The 22397-nt window shown below is 41.6% G+C and overlaps 1 protein-coding gene across 1 annotated transcript in view; it reads left to right on the top strand.

Annotated features, from left to right (window-relative positions):
• SF3B3 (splicing factor 3b subunit 3) overlaps window positions 1-22397 on the top strand; it is a 38924-nt gene that overhangs the window by 13208 nt on the left and 3319 nt on the right. The window contains exons 9-21 of the mRNA XM_025268369.3: window positions 743-908; window positions 1417-1512; window positions 3770-3842; window positions 9625-9776; window positions 10076-10231; window positions 10973-11128; window positions 11661-11804; window positions 13939-14061; window positions 14789-14943; window positions 19565-19739; window positions 20374-20579; window positions 20678-20834; window positions 21863-21988. Of these exons, the coding sequence (XP_025124154.1) occupies window positions 743-908; window positions 1417-1512; window positions 3770-3842; window positions 9625-9776; window positions 10076-10231; window positions 10973-11128; window positions 11661-11804; window positions 13939-14061; window positions 14789-14943; window positions 19565-19739; window positions 20374-20579; window positions 20678-20834; window positions 21863-21988 (1885 nt within the window). The remainder of the gene's footprint in view (window positions 1-742; window positions 909-1416; window positions 1513-3769; window positions 3843-9624; window positions 9777-10075; window positions 10232-10972; window positions 11129-11660; window positions 11805-13938; window positions 14062-14788; window positions 14944-19564; window positions 19740-20373; window positions 20580-20677; window positions 20835-21862; window positions 21989-22397) is intronic.

The raw sequence follows: 22397 nt of genomic DNA, 5'->3' as shown, positions 1-22397 counted from the left end.
TGTATAACAAAATTCGTCATTTTAACATGTTCAATTTGGTGGCATTAATTACATTTGCAGTGTTGTATAACCGTTGCTACTATTTTTCCAAACTTTCTTTTATCACTCCAGACTGAACCCGTATGCCCATTAAGGAGTCTCTCCTCATGGCCCTCAGCACTGGGGACCTGAGTGCACTCACACGTTCACCCTTCTGCCTGGCTCATTTCATGTAGCATAGTTTCAGAGTTCATGTGTCAGCTCTATATTCTTATCTATGAATAATAACCCACTATATGTATGTACCACGTATTATTTACCTGTTAATGGACACCTGGGTTCTTTCCACCTTTTGGCTGTTGAGAGTAATGCAGTATTGGATGCTGGCATGCAAATATTGGGTATGTACCCTGTTCTTAAAGATGCAGAAAACCCTAGTCAATAAGCAGAGATCTCAAACTGTAGATGCCAACTCAATATTAAAGTGATTTATGAGCATTATGTTGATGGCAGACATCTTCAGAAAAAGTACTTTTTAAATGCTTATTAGCTTTTTTTTCTTCCAGTTTTACAGAGATAAAATTGAAATACAGCACTGTATAAGTTTAAGGTGTGCAGCATAATGATTTGACTTACATACATCATGAAATGGTTATCACAGTTAATCTCATTTGGTTCATGTATAACATGTGGAAGTGTTAATTATATTTATAATGTACATCAGACAGAAAATATTTTACATGAAATCTTTGCTTCTCCCTAGTTACTTATATCAAATCGCACATCTTGGAGATGATGATGAAGAACCTGAGTTTTCATCTGCCATGCCTCTAGAAGAAGGAGACACATTCTTCTTTCAGCCAAGACCACTGAAAAACCTTGTGTTGGTTGATGAATTGGACAGCCTCTCTCCCATTTTGTTTTGCCAGGTGCAGGTCTTTCCAGTCACTCCATAATGAGCAGTGCTAACCAACTGTTTTTGAGTATGAATGAGTTTAAAGTTTTAATCCAGATTAACCTCATAGTCTAAAGAGGTTCAGCAGCATGTCTGTGGACTCGCCAGGGTATGAGGGTGAAGCAGCTGAAGGCAGTTGGGGGGTTAAAAACTTTACATAAATCCTTGGGCTTAAAGTGGTTAAGACTCTACATTTCTACTGCAGGGGGCACAAGTTCCATCCCTGTTCAGGGAACTAAGATCCCATGTGCTGTGTCACCAAAACAAAGAACTGATAAAAGCTTTTTTTGGTTGTAAAACTTGCTGCTTCAAACTGCTTGCTTTTTGGGACATTGGGTCTTTTTTTCACTCCATGTGCCCAGGGCCTGTAGTAATGTTTAAGCCTAATAAACTAAAAAAGTGGCTTGTCCCCCTGAGAATAATCAAGTTTGTGTGTGGGAAAGTAGCACAAGTAGACATTTCCCCCCCTTTTCTTTGTGCAGATAGCTGATCTGGCCAACGAAGACACTCCCCAGCTATATGTGGCCTGTGGTAGGGGACCGCGGTCATCTCTGAGAGTCTTAAGGCATGGACTTGAGGTAAGATGGGAATTTCTAGATCATATGCAGGGTTGGAGGGAAGTGCTAGCAAAGCAGCCTAAGGCTTTATTCTGATATCAAAGATGTATTCAATGTTTATATGAAACAAAAATGTTTTCCTCTTTACCTGTTTCCATAAAGTTTACAGTTTAAATTTCCTAGTCTTTAACATGTTAACACAATAGGCACTTTAAAAATTTGGCAAAGGGGAAAAATACTGATTAATTCCAGGTTCACTCGCCACAATGTGTAGGTTGAGAAGTCTGCATGGCACATTTTACTGCATCTCATTTTAGTCTTGATTTTTCTGCATAGTTTTTAGATACTTAAGTTTTTAACTATGTTAAATACAGTATATATATATATATATATCTTACCAAGTTTATTTCTTATTACTGTGTGCTTTTAAGTCGTACAATTTTTAATGTTTTTGCAGTATACCTCCACAGTGGGTGTATCAGAATTTATTTAATGAATCCTTTATTGTTGGACATTTTAGGTGAAATGGACACTCAAAATTATCTTCTCAAATCCCATATCCTTTTCTCATCATGGTTCTTGTGTTGATGCATTTTAGCAAGCCCTGGACTTGATTTTGTTAGGAATAAAATAAATCTTCCTATGGCAGTTACTTTTAGCAGTTGGGGTTGGCAAACTCCAGGCTCTTAGAGGCCCACTGCCTGTTTTTTGTAAATTTTTATTGGAACACAGGCAAGGTGACCTTTGTTTTGAATTTTGGCTTTGCTTAATAGCTGTTACTAAGCTTTTGTTTCCTCTTCTGTAAAATGGGCTTACTAGCATCTGCCTTAAGGATTGCTGTATGAATTAAATGAGAATGCAAATGAAGCACTTGGTCAAGTTCTGGCTTATAGTAACTGTTCAATAAACGTTAGCTATTAATAGCGCTATCTCAGGGGATTTAAAAAGTTTTGACTGCCTGAATATTCATCAAGTCACCAAAATTTCAATGACTTGAACCTAATTTAGACCAATAGTTCTTGATAAGTTACTTGCTGCTCATTGGATCACAGCGGTCATCTGGTGAAAGTAAGCACTCACACACAAAAAATGCATACATGCATTAACAAAACTTTGTGTACGGTGTTGGGAGATAAAGAACCTGATGAAGAATCATTGCTTTTGAGTCCTCTGCGGCCTCCTAATTTTTTCTATTTTTAAAAATCTGTTATGCAAAAATATTTTTTAAATTGCTGGACATTGCTTTTGTTCCTGTGTATCTGTTGAATCTTGTTCAGCTAGATTATGGTCTCAGTTGAGCAGAGTCACTGTCAGATAGTGTAGCGTACTTGACATTAGGGTTTTATTGATTGTGAAGTTTCCTGAGATTGTCCTGTACCATGATCAGGTATTCCTGCTACCATTACATAGATAAACAAACAAAAGGATAAAATAAAATGCCTTTCATATATATTCTTGAGTTCTTTCTGTAAAATGTAGTTCCACTGTTAAATTGCACATTATGATAGGCTGCCTTGCTTTTTATTTCTAGATCATTTAAAAATATTTAATAAAATTTTTATCTTAGGTGGTCTTAGATTTACAGAAGAATTGCAAGGATATTATAGACAGTTAATGTTTAGTCCACACCTTGTTTTCTCCTCTAGATCATTTTGAGTTTATCTTACATATTTTATTTATTCTCATTTGAAAGTCTATACGACATTCAGAGAAGTCTTGACTCTGACATTAAGGGGCATAAAAATCAAGTAGAAGGGACAAAACAGTTCCTCAGATTACTTTCAGATAAGTGTCCTAAGCGGTGATGATTGTGATTCCTCTGAAAACTTACAGGAGGGAGAGATGACTGCCAGCTCAGAAAATAAGGGAAGATTTTTTTCTAAAGGATGTGGCATTTGAGTTGTTTGGTGAAGAGATGTGGAATTTCGCCTTAAGGGAGCAAAGGAAAGGAATGGATGCTAATTGAGATGGACTGTTTCATTCCCACATGCTTGCTTGTTGTGGAGGATGCAGGCATGTTATACTTAAAAGGAAGCAATTTGGCCTGGCTGCAGCAGCTATCCTAGATGTTCCATCACTGCTTGCTGAAGTCAGTTTTGACAGTACCTCTGGCCTTTTGGTTCTTAATGTTCTGTTTGACTAGCTGGTTCCAGTGTTTTAATCCAGTGTACACGGAGAGCGCTGCTGTATTATAGGGACTGTATTATCCAGTGTGATTGTAAGCAAGGAGCTGGGTTTCACGCTCAGTGGGTCTGTGGTTTGTCTCCTTTCCTGTCAGGTATCAGAAATGGCTGTCTCCGAGCTTCCCGGTAACCCCAACGCTGTCTGGACAGTGCGTCGGCACATTGAAGGTAAGCAGCCCTTTCCCAGACGTCTGAATGAGGGTCCAGGTGCCACTGACAGTAGAAGCTGAAGAGGCTGCATTCATAATACTTGTGTGTCATTTCATATACTAGAGACTTTTTTTTGACTCAACACCATGTTTTTGAGGCTCCCAATCACAATGCTTTGACATACTACATTTTGTACACATGGGTAAGAGGCATACAGGGTGGCTGTTCACACTCAGTACATACACACTTCAGTATCATAGAGCTGTCTGTCATATGTCGGTTCTTTGACTATATTCATCATTAAGGTACTCTTTCCATATGTGTTAGAGGTATGATGTAAGGAAAAGTTTTTGCTTCTTCTGTGATGTTTTCTCCTGTTGTGTTGAAATCACAGTGAAATTGAAGGTATTCTGGATATTAAGAGGTTTGTTACTGTTCTGTTCAATAGGTGTAGTAGTTGTGTTTAAGGGAAGTGGAGGTTGATTGAAGCAGAATTTTAGGGTGAGTGGAAAAGGAGGGATGGAAGAAAGAGGAAGTCTGAGCTCCTGAATAAAAATGGTCACCTCATCCTAAAACTTTGAAAGTTATGTGAAAATGCATATTAATACAATAGCAGAAAAGTCTTGTGACAACGGAGTTTCAGTCCCTCAGAAATAAAACTCAGTTCTCATTTTCCCTTTGATTCTTTGGGGTTGTAGGTCATTTCTATTCCTAGACCTCATTTTCCTCTTGTTCCCTCAGGAATGTGAAACTGGCCAGAATACAAAGCTTTTTCAAGAAAACAGCTGGAAATTTTCCTGCTTTTTAGATGTTTTGGTTGTATGGAACAACTTTAAGGGAGCTGGGAAATGTGTAGGAGGGAAACCTCTTTCTATTAATAGAATACACAGTGAATTTTATCTTCATGTGGGCATTGGAATCCTATCTGAGTAGAAAGAAAAAAGTTAATAGGAAATCAGTAGGTTCATTTTAGCTGAGAAGGTATTTATTGGATGATTGGTTTTAAAAGATTTCCCCAGTTTTGGTATTGTCTTCATAAAGTGGTCATAAACTGGTCAGAGTTGATATTTACCTTTGGCTTGGGGGCTGGTTGATACGAAGGCTCTTGAAAATTGCCTAGACTGTTTGAATTAGAAAGAGCCTTTATGATAAAACCTAGTGTGCTCCTTTTTTTGGTCTGTTTTTTGTTTTAACTTATTAAACTTTATTGTAAAATCGATGTAGATTTGCAGGAAAGTTACTCCTCATTTTTTTGAAAAAGGCTGAAAATCACAGTTGTTGACTGTCTCAAGATAGAGCACATAGGTAAGAGAGACTGAAAGCTTTGTCTCTCGAATCTCAGCCCAGTGTTCATTTGACTTGAGTCTGGGTCATTTTGGTTTCCTAGAACAAGTTCAGTATTCTCATCCTGCTGCCTTGTAATTAAGATAGGATTCTATTCTCAGAGCATGTGCCATCTAAAAAATAAGTATACAAAACTATTGTGTGTTCTGATACAGTGAAAGGCATGTGTGTGTTGCCAGGCTGGGTTAGAGGAGAGGGAAGAGGCATGTGTTTGAGAATCAGGAAAGGCTTTGGGGGTGATGTTTGATAAGTTAGTGATAAGTGGTATATTGCATGGAGGAACTTGTAGCTAAAATGTTTTCTCCTCTAAATACCAAAATCTAGGAAATTATTAAATCCTGATAAATTTTACTCTTTAGGAACTATAATTTGGGTTTTCACCCATAAAAGAGGTCAAGTTCTCGGTTCATTCTCTTTCCAGATTTCCTACATTACTATTCCACATGTCCACACATGTGGACATGGCATGTAGTCTTCCAGGCAACTACTAACCTTGGCTGGTACTTGGTGATGCACACTACCAATACCAAGCCTTTTTTTCTCTTCCACAGGTGGCTGGTGAAGGTGCTGATCACCACAGGTGTGTACCTATCGCTAGGGTCTACCGTGGGGTCTTAGAGTTTACCCAGGGAGAGGGAGTTGCACAAAATACTGAGGCTGCCCTCCTAGCATCTCTCAGGGGGTAACTTTGCAGTTTGCTGTCCATGTGCACTGTGGTAGTGCACACCCATCTGCCAGTGTGCTGAACAGTCTGAGGCAGGAGTCACTTTCTCCCACAGAATGTAGAACATAGGATTAATTTGCTTCCCATTAAGCCAAAAGGGCCTATAGCTAGAAAATCTTAACTTCATACTCTCCCTTGATGTTTTTATATGTTCCATGTGTAACTGAAAGACTGGGCCCTGGAGCAAGCCCCCACTTTTTTCTTTTGAGTCTAGTGAGGCCTGTGCTGAGGCAAGACAAATACTGAGTAGTCTGAATATGGAGTGAGAATGAGATGTTGAAGGCCTCGGTCATCTCGGTGGTCACTCAGTCTTCTCTTGGAGTGGGCTTTGTTGAGCCTGAGACACTAGGACAAGAGAAAAAAGGGCACATCCCCTCTTCTGTGGGCTGCTTCCGCAGTGCTGAGACAGAAGTCTCATTTAACCTGAGACAGAGATGCAGTCTAATACTGAAATAGATTCTTCAGTGAGAAAGGAACTAATAGTGCTTTATACGAAACTTGAAACCTCTGAAAGAAGGCAACATAGCCTTTATAGTTCATTGGCGTTTGCCTTGACTGAATCTTTATTTTGTTCTCAAGTCCAACTTTTAACCTAAAACCTGCCTAGGACCCAAGAGCTGCTATCTACTTCTGGTTCTCCTGGTCGTAGGATGGAAAGGATAGACGTCTCAGTGTGCTTAATGTTCATAGGGAAGTGGATTTTTGCAGCTTTCAGATAGCAGTCATTGCTCTGCTGCTTGTTGAACTGCCCAGCAAACATAAGACCCAGACCACCGAGCATCTCTTTGTTTTTATACCTGAGCAGTCTGGGGCCTTGAGTCAGAGGGGGGAGGATAAGGACGCAGGCTGCTGCTTTTCGTCACTCCCCTCAGTCTCTGCATGTAGGTTAAAAATGTGTGGTTTCTTTTCTGGAGACCCTCCTCCCTTGACTGAAGGAAGAAGCTGAAATCCTGCCCAGTTTTAGCCCTTTATTGTTTGGCTTTAATTTGCTCTGGCATAGCTTTTGAGATAGAAGGTTTCAGTGTTGAGAACGTGGGAAAGGACACTATTTATATAATGTTAAAATTAAGCAGTTCCTGTTAACTTTCACACCAGAGATTTCCAGTTTAAAAATGGAGCTGGAGTAAAGCTTTCAAGTTTGGTGTTGCTTAGAGACTGATGGTGGTTTTATTGTAAGCTGTTAAGACATCCACTTCAGGGATGGCCATGTCTGTGCTCAGTATTTTAAGATGATGAACAGTACAGTTTTACAGAGCAATTTTATAAGGTGTCGCAGGCATGTGAAATAATCTAAAACCAGTTACCTGCTTGTCCAGTGTTACTTCATGTGATTTGGAAATTGAACCATTCCTCTGGATTCCTGGTGTAGCCATTAAGATTATACCCATTGGGAAAGATCTTTGATTCTTGCCTTTCAGCCACTCATTCAGTGCACACGTGTTATTAATTGAAGCAAACATTTTGCAGGACAGTACTCAACCCTTAACAAATTATAAATTATATTTATTTCTATATGTTTATATTTTAAAATGCTGATTGCCATCTACTAGATTGATTTTCAGTTCAGTTCAGTTCACTCACTCAGTCGTGTCTGACTCTTTGCGACCCCATGAATTTGCAGCACGCCAGGCCTCCCTGTCCATCACCAACTCCCAGAGATCACTCAAACTCATGTCCGTTGAGTCGGTGATGCCATCCAGCCATCTCATCCTCTGTCGTCCCCTGCTCCTCCTGCCCCTAATCCCTCCCAGCATCAGGGTCTTTTCAAATGAGTCAGCTCTTCGCACCAGGTGGCCAAAGTATTGGAGTTTCAGCTTCAGCATCAGTCCTTCCAATGAATACCCAGGACTGATCTCCTTTAGGATGGACTGGTTGGATCTCCTTGCAGTCCAAGGGACTCTCAAGAGTCTTCTCCAACACCACGGTTCAAAAACATCAATTCTGGAACCGTGAACTTCCAGATGTTCAAGCTGTTTTTAGAAAAGGCAGAGGAACCAGAGATCAAATTGCCAACATCTGCTGGATCATCGAAAAAGCAAGAGAGTTCCAGAAAAACATCTATTTCTGCTTTATTGACTATGCCAAAGCCTTTGACCGTGTGGATCACAATAAACTGTGGAAAATTCTGAAAGAGATGGAAATACCAGACCACCTGACCTGCCTCCTGAGAAACCTATATGCAGGTCAGGAAGCAACAGTTAGAACTGGACATGGAACAACAGACTGGTTCCAAATAGGAAAAGGAGTATGTCAAGGCCGTATATTGTCACCCTGCTTATTTAACTTATATGCATAGTAGAGATTGATTTTACATCCTGCTAATTCAGAATGCTACTATAGGTCACACCAGTAATACTAGGTTGGTCAAAAGTTTGTTCAGATTTTTCTGTAAGATATTACTGAAAAACCTGAATGAATTTTTTTGGCCAATTCATTTGCAATTCATATGCAATTCATTTGCATATGGCCTCTTTTGTAAAGAACACTATTCTGCTGAACTTACTGAGTAATCTTAGTTAAGCAGAACCACCTTTGGAGCAATCAGAATCCAAACTGTGTCCTTGATGTGAGTGGGATGGACCAGGCATATGGTGTTGGGCTCTGACAAGGGCTCCAGCAAGTTTTCACTGCTGCTGAGAGTGAGTTAGCCACCCCAGTCTACTACCTTGCCTACTTGGCATTCTGTCCCTCACTTGCCTGTTTTCTGTGTGAAGGGGGCAGGAAGAGGGAAATTGAACAGAAAATTGAAGAGAAAATGTAGGAAAATCTCAATTCATCTTTCAAAAAAATGAACGTACATTTATTCAGCATTTATCAAGCTTTATGCCAAACACTGTTCTAGATATGGGAGACACACACGGAAATTGTTTTATGTTGTAGGGTGGAATGTGTAGGAAATAGCTTTTAACTGTGGGATGTACATGAGAAACTTTTGGGGTTGCTTATATGCCTCTGACCTCTTTTCAAAACTGATTGGTGTTTATTTATCCAAATACATTTTATTAAATGGAAAGCAGATTCTAATTGGTTGCTTGTGAACACTGAACCATTAGGATTTTAAATATGAAAAGCTAGAGAGGTCAAGGGCTGATGATATAAGCTACCTCCCCCCACCACCACCCCTCTTCCTGGTTATCCAGTGTTCTTACATCATTCCTATTGGGGCATCTTAGGATTCTCAGTTTATAACTCCGTATCTGAGAATGATTCAGTCTCATGGAGGCTAAAATAGTCACTGTTTTATTCGTTAGGTCTTATGTTCCTGTGTAAGATTCTTTCAGAAAAAAAGGGAGACCTTTTTTGGTTATAGGAAGTATTTAATGGATTGTGACTGGCATCTGAAAGAAGCTCTACCTTCAATACATATTGAATTGAATACAAAGAAATTGTGAATGCAAAAATATTGTAGTATTCAAAATTTCCTCTTACTTGGTCCTTTTGCATTTTTCTAGCAAAGTTCTCAGGAAAATATTAGTTTGCAAGGTATTAGATGTGGGCATGTGTACCCTATTAACTGTTCAGCCATTTAAGGAAGCAAAGTATATCTGTAGGCCGTTATGACCATTAATTATCTTTCGGATCACCCTACGCTGTTTGCCACATGAGTGTGATGACTCCACATGGAAGAAATGCCTTGGAAGGCTTCTGAAGAGAGCGCTTAGTGTGTCTCATCTGGCTTTGTAGCTAATGAATTCTTAGCTAACCAACTTCTTTCTTCTTTCTGCTTTTCAGATGAGTTTGATGCCTACATCATTGTGTCCTTCGTGAATGCCACACTGGTGTTGTCCATCGGAGAGACTGTAGAAGAAGTGACAGACTCGGGGTTTCTGGGCACCACCCCTACCTTGTCCTGCTCCTTGCTAGGAGATGATGCCTTGGTGCAGGTGAGGATTCTCAGAGAGCCACTTACCTGCTTCCCGTACTTTGTCCTTTCTCTGAGTTCATTGTGGTGTTGGTTGCTGGCTTCACATTAATGAGCTTTGAACTTCTTTGAAATTAATGCTGCGAAACATGAACTTTTTTGAAGTTAACTTTGCCTGGGACTCCTAAACTCACATTGACTCAACTGGTGCTTCAAATGCAGTCCCTTTAGAGCTGACAGATCCGATGGTGTGAGGGTCATGCTTGTGATCACTGATCACTAAATGGCTAAAGTTGGGGTTTTTTCTTTTACTGCCTCTAGGTGTACCCTGATGGGATTCGGCACATCCGAGCAGACAAGCGAGTCAATGAGTGGAAGACTCCTGGGAAGAAAACAATTGTGAAATGTGCGGTCAACCAGCGACAAGTGGTGATCGCCCTAACAGGAGGAGAGCTGGTCTATTTTGAAATGGATCCCGTATGTTATTTTACCGTTCACTGTGGGACTTAGTGTAGGGTTCAGAGGTGAAGATGGGAGCTGCAGTCCAGGTGTCTAGATTACATATTCACAAGAAAGAGAAATGAGGAGGGAAAGGCCTTTACTGGGAGTTGGAGGGGATACATCTTCATGTCTTTAATTCTTAAAGTGGAGTTATGAAATGCCGTCTCAGCAATGAAATGCTTTTTCTGACCTTCACACTATTTTCTAGCAGATATTTGCTGTGTGTTTAATTTCTGTAATCTGATTCAGTTTCAGAAATTTTTGTTTTACTTTTATATATGGAAGGATAGGTATATTTAATTATACTCTCAAGAAATCTCTGGATGTGACCAACTTGTATAATGTAACTGTACCTATGATTGAAATGTTTTGTCTCTAACTGCCACATTTGAATTCTGTTTCACCCATGAGTCTTTTTATGAACAGATAAACAGTGATATATTTTCATTTCCTGAAGCTAGGTTGGCTTAAGAAATTTGTGGTGCATCATACTCGTCAAAGGTCTCTTGATTATCTTGTCAGTAATTTTGCTTGCCATTAGCCTGTAGAGTTCAGTCTTGGAACCTCAAGTAGAGAAATTTTTGGTCATCGGTTATAGTAAGAAGAGTGAGAGGAAGCAAAAAAGAACTTATTTAGCAAGCCCCCTTTCTTCTTCGGGCTCAAGAGTTGGGGGTGGGTGGCGTGGTCTGTGATCTCTCTCTGTCTTCAATCCTGTAGTCAGGACAGCTGAACGAGTACACGGAGCGGAAGGAGATGTCAGCAGATGTGGTGTGCATGAGTCTGGCCAATGTGCCCCCTGGAGAGCAGCGGTCTCGCTTTCTGGCTGTGGGGCTGGTGGACAACACTGTCAGGATCATCTCCTTGGACCCCTCAGTGAGTGTCACCCTCAATTTCAAGGATCTTCCAGTTGGAACCTGAGCACCTGGCCCATTCTTGATGCCCCTGTCTGAGAGCAGCTGGGCTGGGCCCTGAATCGGCACGTCTGCCGCTTCTGAGCACTGTAGCAGCACACCGCAGGGGTCTTCTGCTTTAAAATGACTCGTCCAAGACTGCTGAGTGTTTCTTTGGCTTAAGTCCTGATTCTCTTTTTTAGTTTAAACAAACAAAAACAAAATCCAAGACTATGTTTACAGAAAAGAGCCTTAGATGACTTTAAAGAGGTACCCTTTGCTTATTTAGTTTTACCCTTATCCACTTCTACAAAAAAGAGAAAGCCCAAGCCTCTCCAGAGCTTGTTTTAAGGTTTAGTTCTCTAGTGATCCCATACCTGTTGAGAACTCATTCTTCAGGTTTTCTATGTCCACAAAAAAGAGCTTTTCTTCACTTCTAAGAATTAGATTTTTCTGGGTAGGTTTTTTTCCAAAGTTGGTCACTTGCCGTATTTTATTTTCTCCTTCCTCTTTAGGACTGTTTGCAGCCTTTGAGCATGCAGGCTCTCCCGGCCCAGCCTGAGTCCTTGTGTATTGTGGAAATGGGTGGGACTGAGAAGCAGGATGAGCTGGGGGAGAGAGGCTCTATTGGCTTCCTGTACCTGAATATTGGACTCCAGGTAAGAGATCCAGAAACTCACTCCTGGGGTCAGAGCGTCTTTTCTTCATGATGCTTTGTTTAATGCAGGTGTTTTCTGTGCCTGTGTTTTAGTTACCCACCTTATGAAAAAGGATCAGTTTTGCTCTCTGTTCCACTTGTTTTAGCTCTAATTTAGAAGAAATCAAGCCTGGAAAAAAGTATTTTATAGAGTCTGGTAAAATTGCTTAGCAGTGACTGTTTTGGGGCAGAACTATATTGCCTCTGGTTTTCACAGTTTGCAGTTTGTGAGACTATAATCCAGTTGCCCCTCAGTGTCCTTGGGGTTGGTTCCAGAATCTCCCTTGGATACCAAAATCAGAGGATACTCAAGTCCCTTATGTAAAATGGCATAATGTGTGTATTTTTTTTTTTTTTCGTAACCTTTAATTAAATCATCTCTAGATTACTTAATTACCTAATATAAGGTAAATGCTATATAAATAGTTGCTGTACATGTGTGGCCAATTCAGGTTTAGTTTTTGGGAATTTTCTGCTTTTTTTCCCCCTGAAATATTTTTGATCTGTGGTTGGTTGAATTGTGGATTCAGAATCCAAGGATACAGAGGGCCTCACAGTTCATGATGGGCTCCATTAGCAATAAAGGGCTCCTCGATGTTCCCTGTTGTCAAAGCACCTGGGCTCTTCATGGCATGAAAGGCACGAACCCAAGAATCAGAGAGTGTCAGGGGTTTTGACCATATCTTTTTTTTTTTTTTTTTTGCCTAGCCCAGGAGACTGTTTGCTTTTTAATTTTACTTCCTAATTTAGAAATTCTCAAACATGCCCAGGAGTTAGACTAATGAAATGAACCTCCATGTACACATCACCAGTTACCATTTTGCCTTTCCCTTTTCTTCTCGTTTAAGGCAGATCCAATATAGTGTCATCTGTAAGGACTTGAGAATGTAGCTATAACAGAGGAGTGTGTGTGTGTATTTTGAAGCTTTAATATTATGCTTAACAGAATTTAAGTTCCTTAATATCATCTGATACCCTCATTTTCTCCCTTTTTTTTTCTGTTCTGAAAAATGTGTTTACTTTTGGTTCTACTCAGAATCTGCATAAAACTGTCAGTTTTTATCTGCTTAATCTTCTCACATTATTTTATTTCATTATTTATTTGACTGGGTCAGGTCTTAGTTGAAGCATGTGGGATCTTGTTCCCTGACCAGGGATTGAAACTGGGCCCCCTGTGTCGGGAGCACAGTCTCAGCCACTGGACCACCAGAGAAGTCCTCACGTTTCTTTTAATAACTGGCTCAACTTGTTAAAAAGAAACCAGATCATTTTTCTTGGGGACCTTCCTACTTGCCATCCTACTCATGTGCTGGCCTCCCGGAAAATCACAGCGCAATTCTTCCTGGTCCCCAGGGCAGAGTGCGTGTTTCTGATTCTGGATGGTGCATCCAGTTTACTACCACCGCCGTGGGGACTGCATCACGGCCTTCAAACCCGAGTTCTTGGATAAATACTTCACTTTTCCCCCTTTGTTCACTATTTTTAGAGTAAGAGGTTGGTGCCATAGCAATCTCCAGTGAAGACTGATGAGATGTTTGTTTTTATTTTAATTTTAGATAACATTTGCAGATTTTTATATTTACATCAAACTATCACAGTTCTTTTAGATGCTAAGTTGCCACAATTTAGAAAAGTGGGAATTTTCCTTCTGAAGTTGCCTCCTTTGTCCAATTAACAGGTGCCCACTATCTTTGGGGGCTTCCTCCTGGCATAAGAAAGTGCGCCACACACATCTGGAACATTCTTGCTTCAGATTGGAATAAGGCATTTCTCTCAGGATTCTTAATTTTTATTAAGGGAAGTGGTATTTAGAGACCACAATAGGCATGGGTATGTTAAACTGTACATGTATCTTAACATTGTAAAGGGTCTAACATAAAGGGTAAAAAATTTTAAGGATATACGGTGAAAGGAAACTGCTTTTCACTTAGTAAATGCTCAGTAACTATTTGAGTGAGTGGTTTAGGAAAATGAATGAATGGTTGGCTGATGACTATATATTTAAACCACCTAGTCATTTTCTTCCAACTGAGATAGGGTAGCTAAAGAAGCTTCCATTATGGGTAGGCCTTAACCACCTCTCTCATTTTTATTAGAACGGTGTGCTGCTGAGAACTGTCCTGGACCCTGTCACTGGGGACCTGTCTGACACCCGCACTAGGTACCTGGGGTCCCGTCCTGTGAAGCTCTTTCGTGTCCGGATGCAAGGCCAGGAGGCAGTAAGTAACGAAAGGGGCAGAGAGTGTTTCTGGATGTTAGTGTCATCACCTGAGCCCTGTGGCCTGAATCTTGCTGTCAGTAATTCACCAGTGTTGTAGTTAGTTGGACATTAGCTTTATCTTGATTGGGTTCCTTCATGCAGGAAATCTTGAGTCCTTTAACCTAGAGCTTCTTAACTGAGGTTCCATGGCACTGCCATGATTAGGTTGTAGGTGAGTTAGAATATTGATCCCTTCAGCCCTGAGGCTGAGCAAATGGAGTGAACTGAGAGTTAGCTGGAAACCTCCCATGTAGGATACCACTACCTAGGAGTAAACTGGTATAGGTATTGTGACTTACTGTGTAATGTGAAAGAGGCCAGCAAACATTGTGTTCTTTGTAGTTAAGAACATCAGTGTTGCTGAGGGACCTGCTGGTTCTTGTTACTGCAGTTGAATCCTTGCAGCTCTCCAGCTTTGTGTTAGTATTCTCACTTCACACGCGTGGAGCCCGGGGCTCGGAGATTGAATGATTGCTGTGTCATCTGGCTAGTAGCCAGCACTTGTAGCAAATACTAAGCTGTACTAACTCTTCTCTAGACCTCTTTTTCTTAAGGTAGCCTTTTAGGTTTCTAAAATTCCTTGGGATATTTCACACGCTGAAATCTGGGGACAGGGTAATTGTGTTAGTATACCGTGTTTGTTTGGGCTTTCCCCCAGCTCATTGGGGATGTTTTTCTTTCCTCAGGTGCTGGCCATGTCAAGCCGCTCATGGTTGAGCTATTCTTACCAGTCTCGTTTCCATCTCACGCCCCTGTCTTATGAGACCCTGGAGTTTGCCTCTGGCTTCGCCTCTGAACAGTGCCCTGAAGGCATTGTGGCCATCTCCACCAACACCCTGAGGTGAGAGAGTCCCTCCGCTGAAGCCCTGTTAGAGGCTGGCGGAGAGCCAACTCTGTCCTGGAGCTGGCGTGTGGTAATTGAGACCTTCATGGGCTCAGGATTTGAGTACCTGGTAGCCACGTTTCAGTGTGTGGGAGTTTCAGCTTCTGTTAAGACTGGGACCATGTTTTCATATTTGGCAATGTAGTTCAGTCTCTGAGATGTAAGATCCTTGTTTTCCAGGCCCATGCTGTTGAATCAGTGTTATAGCAGGCGTTGTTGAATCACTGATTGTCTTTTCTCACTGTGTCTTGCATTTGCAGTGTTATATCTTATATATTAAGCTCAAAATTAATTTAGACTTTTTGCTGGTTGACAGATTATTTATACTGATCACATTGGAGTGAGCACTGTCTATATTGCAAAATGGAAGATAACCTAGTCAGTTTTGACTTGGTCAAATTTTGGTGGTTGGTTTTGTTTTCTTTTTTAAACCTTTAATGTGGTTTACCAGTGTCATTCACATGTTCTAGTTACAACTATTGGTGTTTACAATGGAACTCTGGCCTCTTGGTATATGAATCACTTATTACTTAGTCAGGTGAACTCCCAGATTTGTTTGCAGAAGCTTTCAGGAACTTTATCATCACCGTTCTCTCTGTTTTTAAGCTTCAGCATCTTTGGGTACCTTTTTTTTCAGCAGAATTGTTCTCTCTGCACACTTCCATATGTTCTTCCTAGTTTGTTATCTCTGCACTTGTTCTTGGAATGCTTCTCACACACATTTCTGCCTGTTAAGCCTTAGCTATATGCATGGGTTCCTTAGTTGTTTTATTGACATGTGCGATCTCCTGGGTTCCTATCAGTTTTGACAGTGCCACAGATTTTCACACTTTTCTTTTTAAAGCAGCAGAGCATTTCCCCCCAGAACAAAATCAGGGAAGGCTGCTGTGTGCTGTGTGTCTTGTATGTGAAACATGTAAGCAGAATTCTCGGGAACACAGTTTAAACACCACTGGTTGTCGTACTTACTGTCAGAACCACTCACTTCCACTGTTGACTATTATGAGTAATGCTGCTGTGAACACTCCTATACAAGGGTCTATTTGTGTGTGTGTTTTCTTTTTTCTTGGGTGTATACCTGCAAGAATGGAATTGCTAGTAACTGTTTTAACTTTTTGAGGAACTGCTACGCTGCTTTCCCAAGTGGCTACACCATTTTATATTTTCATCAGTGAGGTATATTGGGTTATTATTATATATATTGGTCTTTTTATTATGGAATTATAAGAGTTCTTTTATATTCTGTATACAGTTGTCTTATGAGATAACATGATTTGCAGATATTTTCTTTTTTTTCTTGCAGAATGACAGTCTTTACTGTTTAGCAGTTGATTTTTTTTTTTTTTTTTTTTAACCCACACACGTTGGTAAGTTGTTCAGTTTAGTCGCTCAGTCGTATCCAACTCTTTGCAACCCCATGAACCACAGCACGTCAGGCCTCCCTGTCCATCACCAACTCCCAAAGGTTACCCAGACTCATATCCATTGAGTCGGTGATGCCATCCAACCATCTTATCCTCTGTCATCCCCTTCTCCTCCTGCCTTCAATCTTTCCCAACATCAGAGTCTTTTCAAATGAGTCAGCTCTTTGCATCAGGTGGCCAAAGTATTGAAGTTTCAGCTTCAGCATCAGTCCTTCCAATGAACACCCAGGACTGATCTCCTTTAGGATGGACTGGATGGATCTCCTTGCAGTCCAAGGGACTCTCAAGAGTCTTCTCCAACACCACAATTCAAAAGCATCAGTTTTTTGGTGCTCAGCTTTCTTTATAGTCCAATTCTCACATCCATACATGACCACTGGAAAAACCATAGCCTTGACTAGATGGACCTTTGTTGGCAAAGTAATGTCTCTGCTTTTTAATATGCTGACTGAGCGACTTCACTTTCACTGTTCACTTTCATGCATTGGAGAAGGAAATGGCAACCCACTCCAGTGCTCTTGCCTGGAGAATCCCAGGGACGGGGGAGCCTGGTGGGGTGCCGTCTATGGGGTCGCACAGAGTTGGACACGACTGAAGCGACTTAGCAGCAGCAGCAGGTTGGTCATAATTTTCCTTCCAAGGAGTGAGCATCTTTTAATTTCATGGCTGCAGTCACCATCTGCAGTGATTTTGGAGCCCCCAAAAATAAAGTCAGCCACTGTTTCCACTGTTTCCCCATCTATTTGCCATGAAGTGATGGGACCGGATGCCATGATCTTCGTTTTCTGAATGTTGAGCTTTAAGCCAACTTTTTCACTCTCTACTTTCACTTTCATCAAGAGGCTTTTTAGTTCCTCTTAACTTTCTGCCATAAGGGTGGTGTCGTCTGCATATCTGAGGTTATTGAGATTTCTCCATGCAATCTTGATTCCAGCTTGTGCTTCTTCCAGCCCAGAGTTTCTCACAATGTACTCTGCATATAAGTCAAATAAGCAGGGTGACAATATACAGCCTTGACGTACTCCTTTTCCTATTTGGAACCAGTCTGTTCCCATGTCCAGTTCTAACTGTTGCTTCCTGACCTGCATACAGATTTCTCAAGAAGCAGGTCAGGTGGTCTGGTATTCCCATCTATTGAAGAATTTCCCACCGTTTATTGTGATCCACACAGTCAAAGGCTTTGGCATAGTCAATAAAGCAAAAATAGATGTTTTTCTGGAATTCTATTGCTTTTTCCATGATCCAACGGATGTTGGCAATTTGATCTCTGGTTCCTCTGCCTTTTCTAAAACCAGCTTGAACACCTGGAAATTCACAGTTCACGTATTGCTGAAGCCTGGCTTGGAGAATTTTGAGCATTACTTTACTAGCGTGTGAGATGAGTGCAATTGTGCGGTAGCTTGAGCATTCTTTGGCATTGCCTTTCTTTGGGATTGGGATGAAAACTGACCTTTTCCAGTCGTGTGGCCACTGCTGAGTTTTCCAAATTTGCTGACGTAGTGAGTGTAGCACTTTCACAGCATCATCTTTGAGGATTTGAAATAGCTCAACTGGAATTCCATCACCTCCACTAGCTTTGTTTGTAGTGATGCTTCCTAAGGCCCACTTGACTTCACATTCCAGGATGTCTGACTCTAGGTGAGTGATCACACCATCGTGATTATCTGGGTCATGAAGATGTTTTTTCTATAGTTCTTCTGTGTATTCTTGCCACCTCTTCTTAATATCTTCTGCTTCTGTTAGGTCCATACCATTTCTGTCCTTTATCGAGCCCATCTTTGCATGAAATGTTCCCTTGGTATCTCTAATTTTCTTGAAGAGATCTCTAGTCTTTCCCATTCTATTGTTTTCCTCTATTTCTTTGCACTGATCACTGAGGAAGGCTTTCTTATCTCTCCTTGCTATTCTTTGGAACTCTGCATTCAAATGGGTATATCTTTCCTTTTCTCCTTTGCTTTTCGCTTCTCTTCTTTTCACAGCTATTTGTAAGGCCTCCTCAGACAGCCATTTTGCTTTTTTGCATTTCTTTTTCTTGGGGATGGTCTTGATCCCTGCCTCCTGTACAATGTCATGAACCTCCATCCATAGTTCTTCAGGCACTCTGTCTATCAGATCTAGTCCCTTAAATCTATTTCTCACTTCCACTGTATAATCATAAGGGATTTTATTTAGGTCATAGCTGAATGGTCTAGTGGTTTCCCCCACTGTCTTCAATTTAAGTCTGAATTTGGTAAAGTATTTGATTTATGTCTTCAAAGAAATGAACCTTGCTCATTACCCTCTCATAGTATTTTGGGTATTTATGGGAGTGGAATGTTGTTTAGTTGCTAAGTCGTGTCCAACTCTTTTGTGACCCCATGGACTATAGCCTGCCAGACTCCTCTGTCCATGGGATTTCCCAGGCAAGAATACTAGAGTGGGTTGTCATTTTCTTCTCCAGGGAATCTTCCTGACCACAGGGTTCAAACCCATGTCTCTTGCATTGGTAGGTAGGTTCTTTACCACTGACCCACCAGATAAGCTCTGGAATGTGTTAATTGTAGTCTTTTAGAAAATGTTCTGGTTTTTATAATGTACTCTTTTAAAATGATTCTTAATTAGTTGTTTTTTCTTTCTGCACTTTGAAGTGTCTGTATGTTTAAGAGCATCTGGGTTCTGCTTGTTTTGCACATAATTTGACTTATAAACATTTCTTTCCACTTGACAAAGGTTGTAGATCTCATAGTTGCCATGTCTTTCTGCATTGTGTAGGTTTCCTAAAGCCAAGGTGATTTTCGTTCAGGATGACATTCACTTTATTCTATGGAACACTGTCACACAAATACCACATACATATGTTTGGGTAACTGCAGTGCAAGAAGAGATTTTAATTTTTTACTATCGCTTTATCATTGGAGGCATAAAACAAATCTTTGAGGGTTCTAATGGAAATTTTACTGGGGGTAACTGGAATCACTGTGAGCAGTGATGGCTGTTGCTGAAGTAAAGGCCCTTCTCAGATCTCCTGGCTCTTGTGCATAATCTTCTAGATGAGAAAGGTATTGTTTCATGTTCCCCAGTGCTGATATTAGAGCTGTGACTGCTTACTGACCCTTTCAACACCAGTTTCTCGGCCGTGAGTGGGTGACCTATTAACTCCTTGCCTTTTGCCATAGGATTTTGGCGTTGGAGAAGCTGGGTGCTGTCTTCAATCAAGTAGCCTTTCCACTGCAGTACACACCCAGGAAATTCGTCATCCACCCTGAAAGTAACAACCTTATCATCATCGAGACTGACCACAATGCCTACACTGAGGCCACTAAAGCTCAGAGGAAGCAGCAGATGGCAGAGGTAATGCAGTTGATCTTCAGGGTTCAGTAAAAAGGCAGTCTTGTGAAATCGTGTTTAAGCCTCTGTGTAATTGATGTCTAATGCCTTTGTTGTATTTAAAGATCCAGAGTCTTTTCAGGCCCTTCAAACAGAGCCCTTTGCCACAGTTCTTTGTGTTTTAGGGGCTTTTTTATGACTTAGGACAAAAATGTTAACCTGGATTTATTCAGTATTGAGCTACTTCTCTGGAACAGTTCTTCTGTCCTGGAACTTCCAAAATAGCTTGTGTTATATCTTTCCTGGATTTGGGCCCAAAGAAGACAACTTTTGTATTCCTCACACCACCATCTCCTTCCAGAAATAATTTCCCAGCAAAAAACAAATAGTCCCCTCTATGTAAAACTGTATCTGGCCCAGAAGAGAGGAAGCAGTCAGTCTTCATGTTTCTCAAGTGTTCGCCACAGCTGATGTCCCCTTGTTTGTACACCTCTCCCTTTGATCTTCATTTTGGGGGATAATGATTTTGGTGGACCGGCTTTGCTGCTTTGTATATTGTGAACACCCCCTGAAGGTGTTCTTGTTTGTCTACGTGTCCACTTCTCACCCAGCACCCACCTCTGAACACACCAACTCTTCCTTGGTTCTTTGGATTTAGGAAATGGTAGAAGCAGCAGGGGAGGATGAGCGAGAGCTGGCCGCAGAGATGGCAGCAGCATTCCTCAATGAAAACCTCCCTGAGTCCATTTTTGGGGCTCCTAAGGCCGGCAATGGGCAGTGGGCCTCTGTGATCCGAGTGATGAATCCTATTCAGGGGAACACATTGGATCTTGTCCAGCTGGAACAGAATGAAGCCGCTTTTAGGTAAGGGGCCCTGACCATGCAGAGTTTTAAAGACTGGAATGGGAATTCTCTGGGCTGTGCCTAATGCCTGACTCCTGATTCTTTCTTTGAAAATGCAGCGTGGCTGTGTGCCGGTTCTCCAACACTGGTGATGACTGGCATGTGCTGGTGGGTGTGGCTAAAGACCTGATACTGAACCCCCGATCTGTCGCTGGGGGCTTTGTCTATACCTACAAGCTCGTGAACAATGGGGAAAAACTGGAGTTTTTGCACAAGGTAGGAACCAGACAGTGGCTTTCCTGGATCTTAAGTCCTACTTCTTGTTGTTTAGTCTCTAAGTTGTGACCAACTCCTGCGACCCCACGGACTGTAGCCTACCAGGCTCCTCTGTCTATGGGTTTTTCCAGGCAAGAATCCTGGAGTAGGTAGTCATTTCCTTTTCCAGGGGATCTTTCCGACCAAAAGATTGAACCCGCGTTTCCACATTGGCAGGCAGACTGTTTACCACTGAGCTACCTGAGAAGCCCATAAGTCCTTTAGACCTAACCAGCTTTGTATCAGTCGTGGATCAGGTCTTTCTGACCCATCTCTTAGTGGCACGTGGAAAATCTCCAGTGAAGCTCCACTGCCTGCTGGTCCCACTGGGGCCTGTGTGCTAACACCCTCTAAGGGGAACAGATGCATAATGAATGAGCCCTGTATTTTCATGTCTTACTAAGTAGGTGGCCATTTGTGACCAAAATCCAGCAGTTGTACAGAATTAAGGTCATGTTATGTGCTTTGTTTTCCATCTGTCTTCTACACTGGCAGCACATGAATGTGATTTCTCTTGGCCTCCCACAAGGGGCATGTTACTGTAGGAAATAACTATTTCACAGAGCCTTCTTTGTGCTAAAGTCACTGTGTCTCCTTTACAGCCAAGATGTGACTTGTCTCTAGCACTGCTTTCCCCTCCCTCCACACGCCCCAGTCACTTCTCTGATACTAAGGCTTCACTTTCAGTTAATGGTGCCACCTCAGTTAGCATCGGCTCTGGGGCAGTGTTCATCAGGTACCGGGACTTCTTCTCACCTGTGGCATTCATTGATCCACTTGCCGAAATGGAGTGTTTCTGATCTGTTTACCCAAACACCTGGTTTCATAGGGACTGTTGGTTATATGTGTGGGTTTATTTTCTCTGATGAGCAGAAGATGATCGCTCATTGTCTGTCTTCCTCACAGATGCCTCTAAAAGTCATTTGGGGATGGGGAAGTGTGGCTGTGTCTGTTGAAAACAGCTGCATCACCTGTGCTTCCTCCCACAGACTCCGGTGGAAGAGGTCCCTGCTGCTATTGCCCCTTTCCAAGGGAGAGTGTTGATTGGTGTGGGAAAACTTCTGCGAGTCTATGACCTCGGAAAGAAGAAGTTACTCCGCAAGTGTGAGAACAAGGTAACTGCGCTGGTGGAGGGTTCAGATCCAGCTTTTGAGGAAGGAGGCCCAGGCGGGGTGGTGGACAGCAGCTGCTGGAACCGTGTCTTTATCCGGACCGTCTTCTGTCTTCCTGGGCTAACGGTTAGGCTCTTGAGAAGGGGAAGCGTAGGTAGGTTTCTTGACTTCTTTACTTCAAGAGCCAGATTTCTGTCCTGCTTGCGTCTGTAAGGAGTTTAACTGACAATTAAGCATATTTTTCCACCACGTTAAAACCAGTTAGCTCTTTCTCCCACCTTCTATGAATTTCTTGCTGACGGCTATTCTTTGGTGCGTGCTGTTCCCTATGTATGTTGCAGTCAGGGTAACCTGGACTTTTCCTATTGATTCTGCACCCCACGGTTATACCTTGCTGTCCTTGTTTTTCCCA

Source organism: Bubalus bubalis, chromosome 18 (assembly GCF_019923935.1).
Source record: "Bubalus bubalis isolate 160015118507 breed Murrah chromosome 18, NDDB_SH_1, whole genome shotgun sequence".
Taxonomy (NCBI): Eukaryota; Metazoa; Chordata; class Mammalia; order Artiodactyla; family Bovidae; genus Bubalus; species Bubalus bubalis.
The sequence above is the reverse complement of the archived record's forward strand: the minus strand, read 5'-3'. Positions and strand labels throughout refer to the sequence as shown.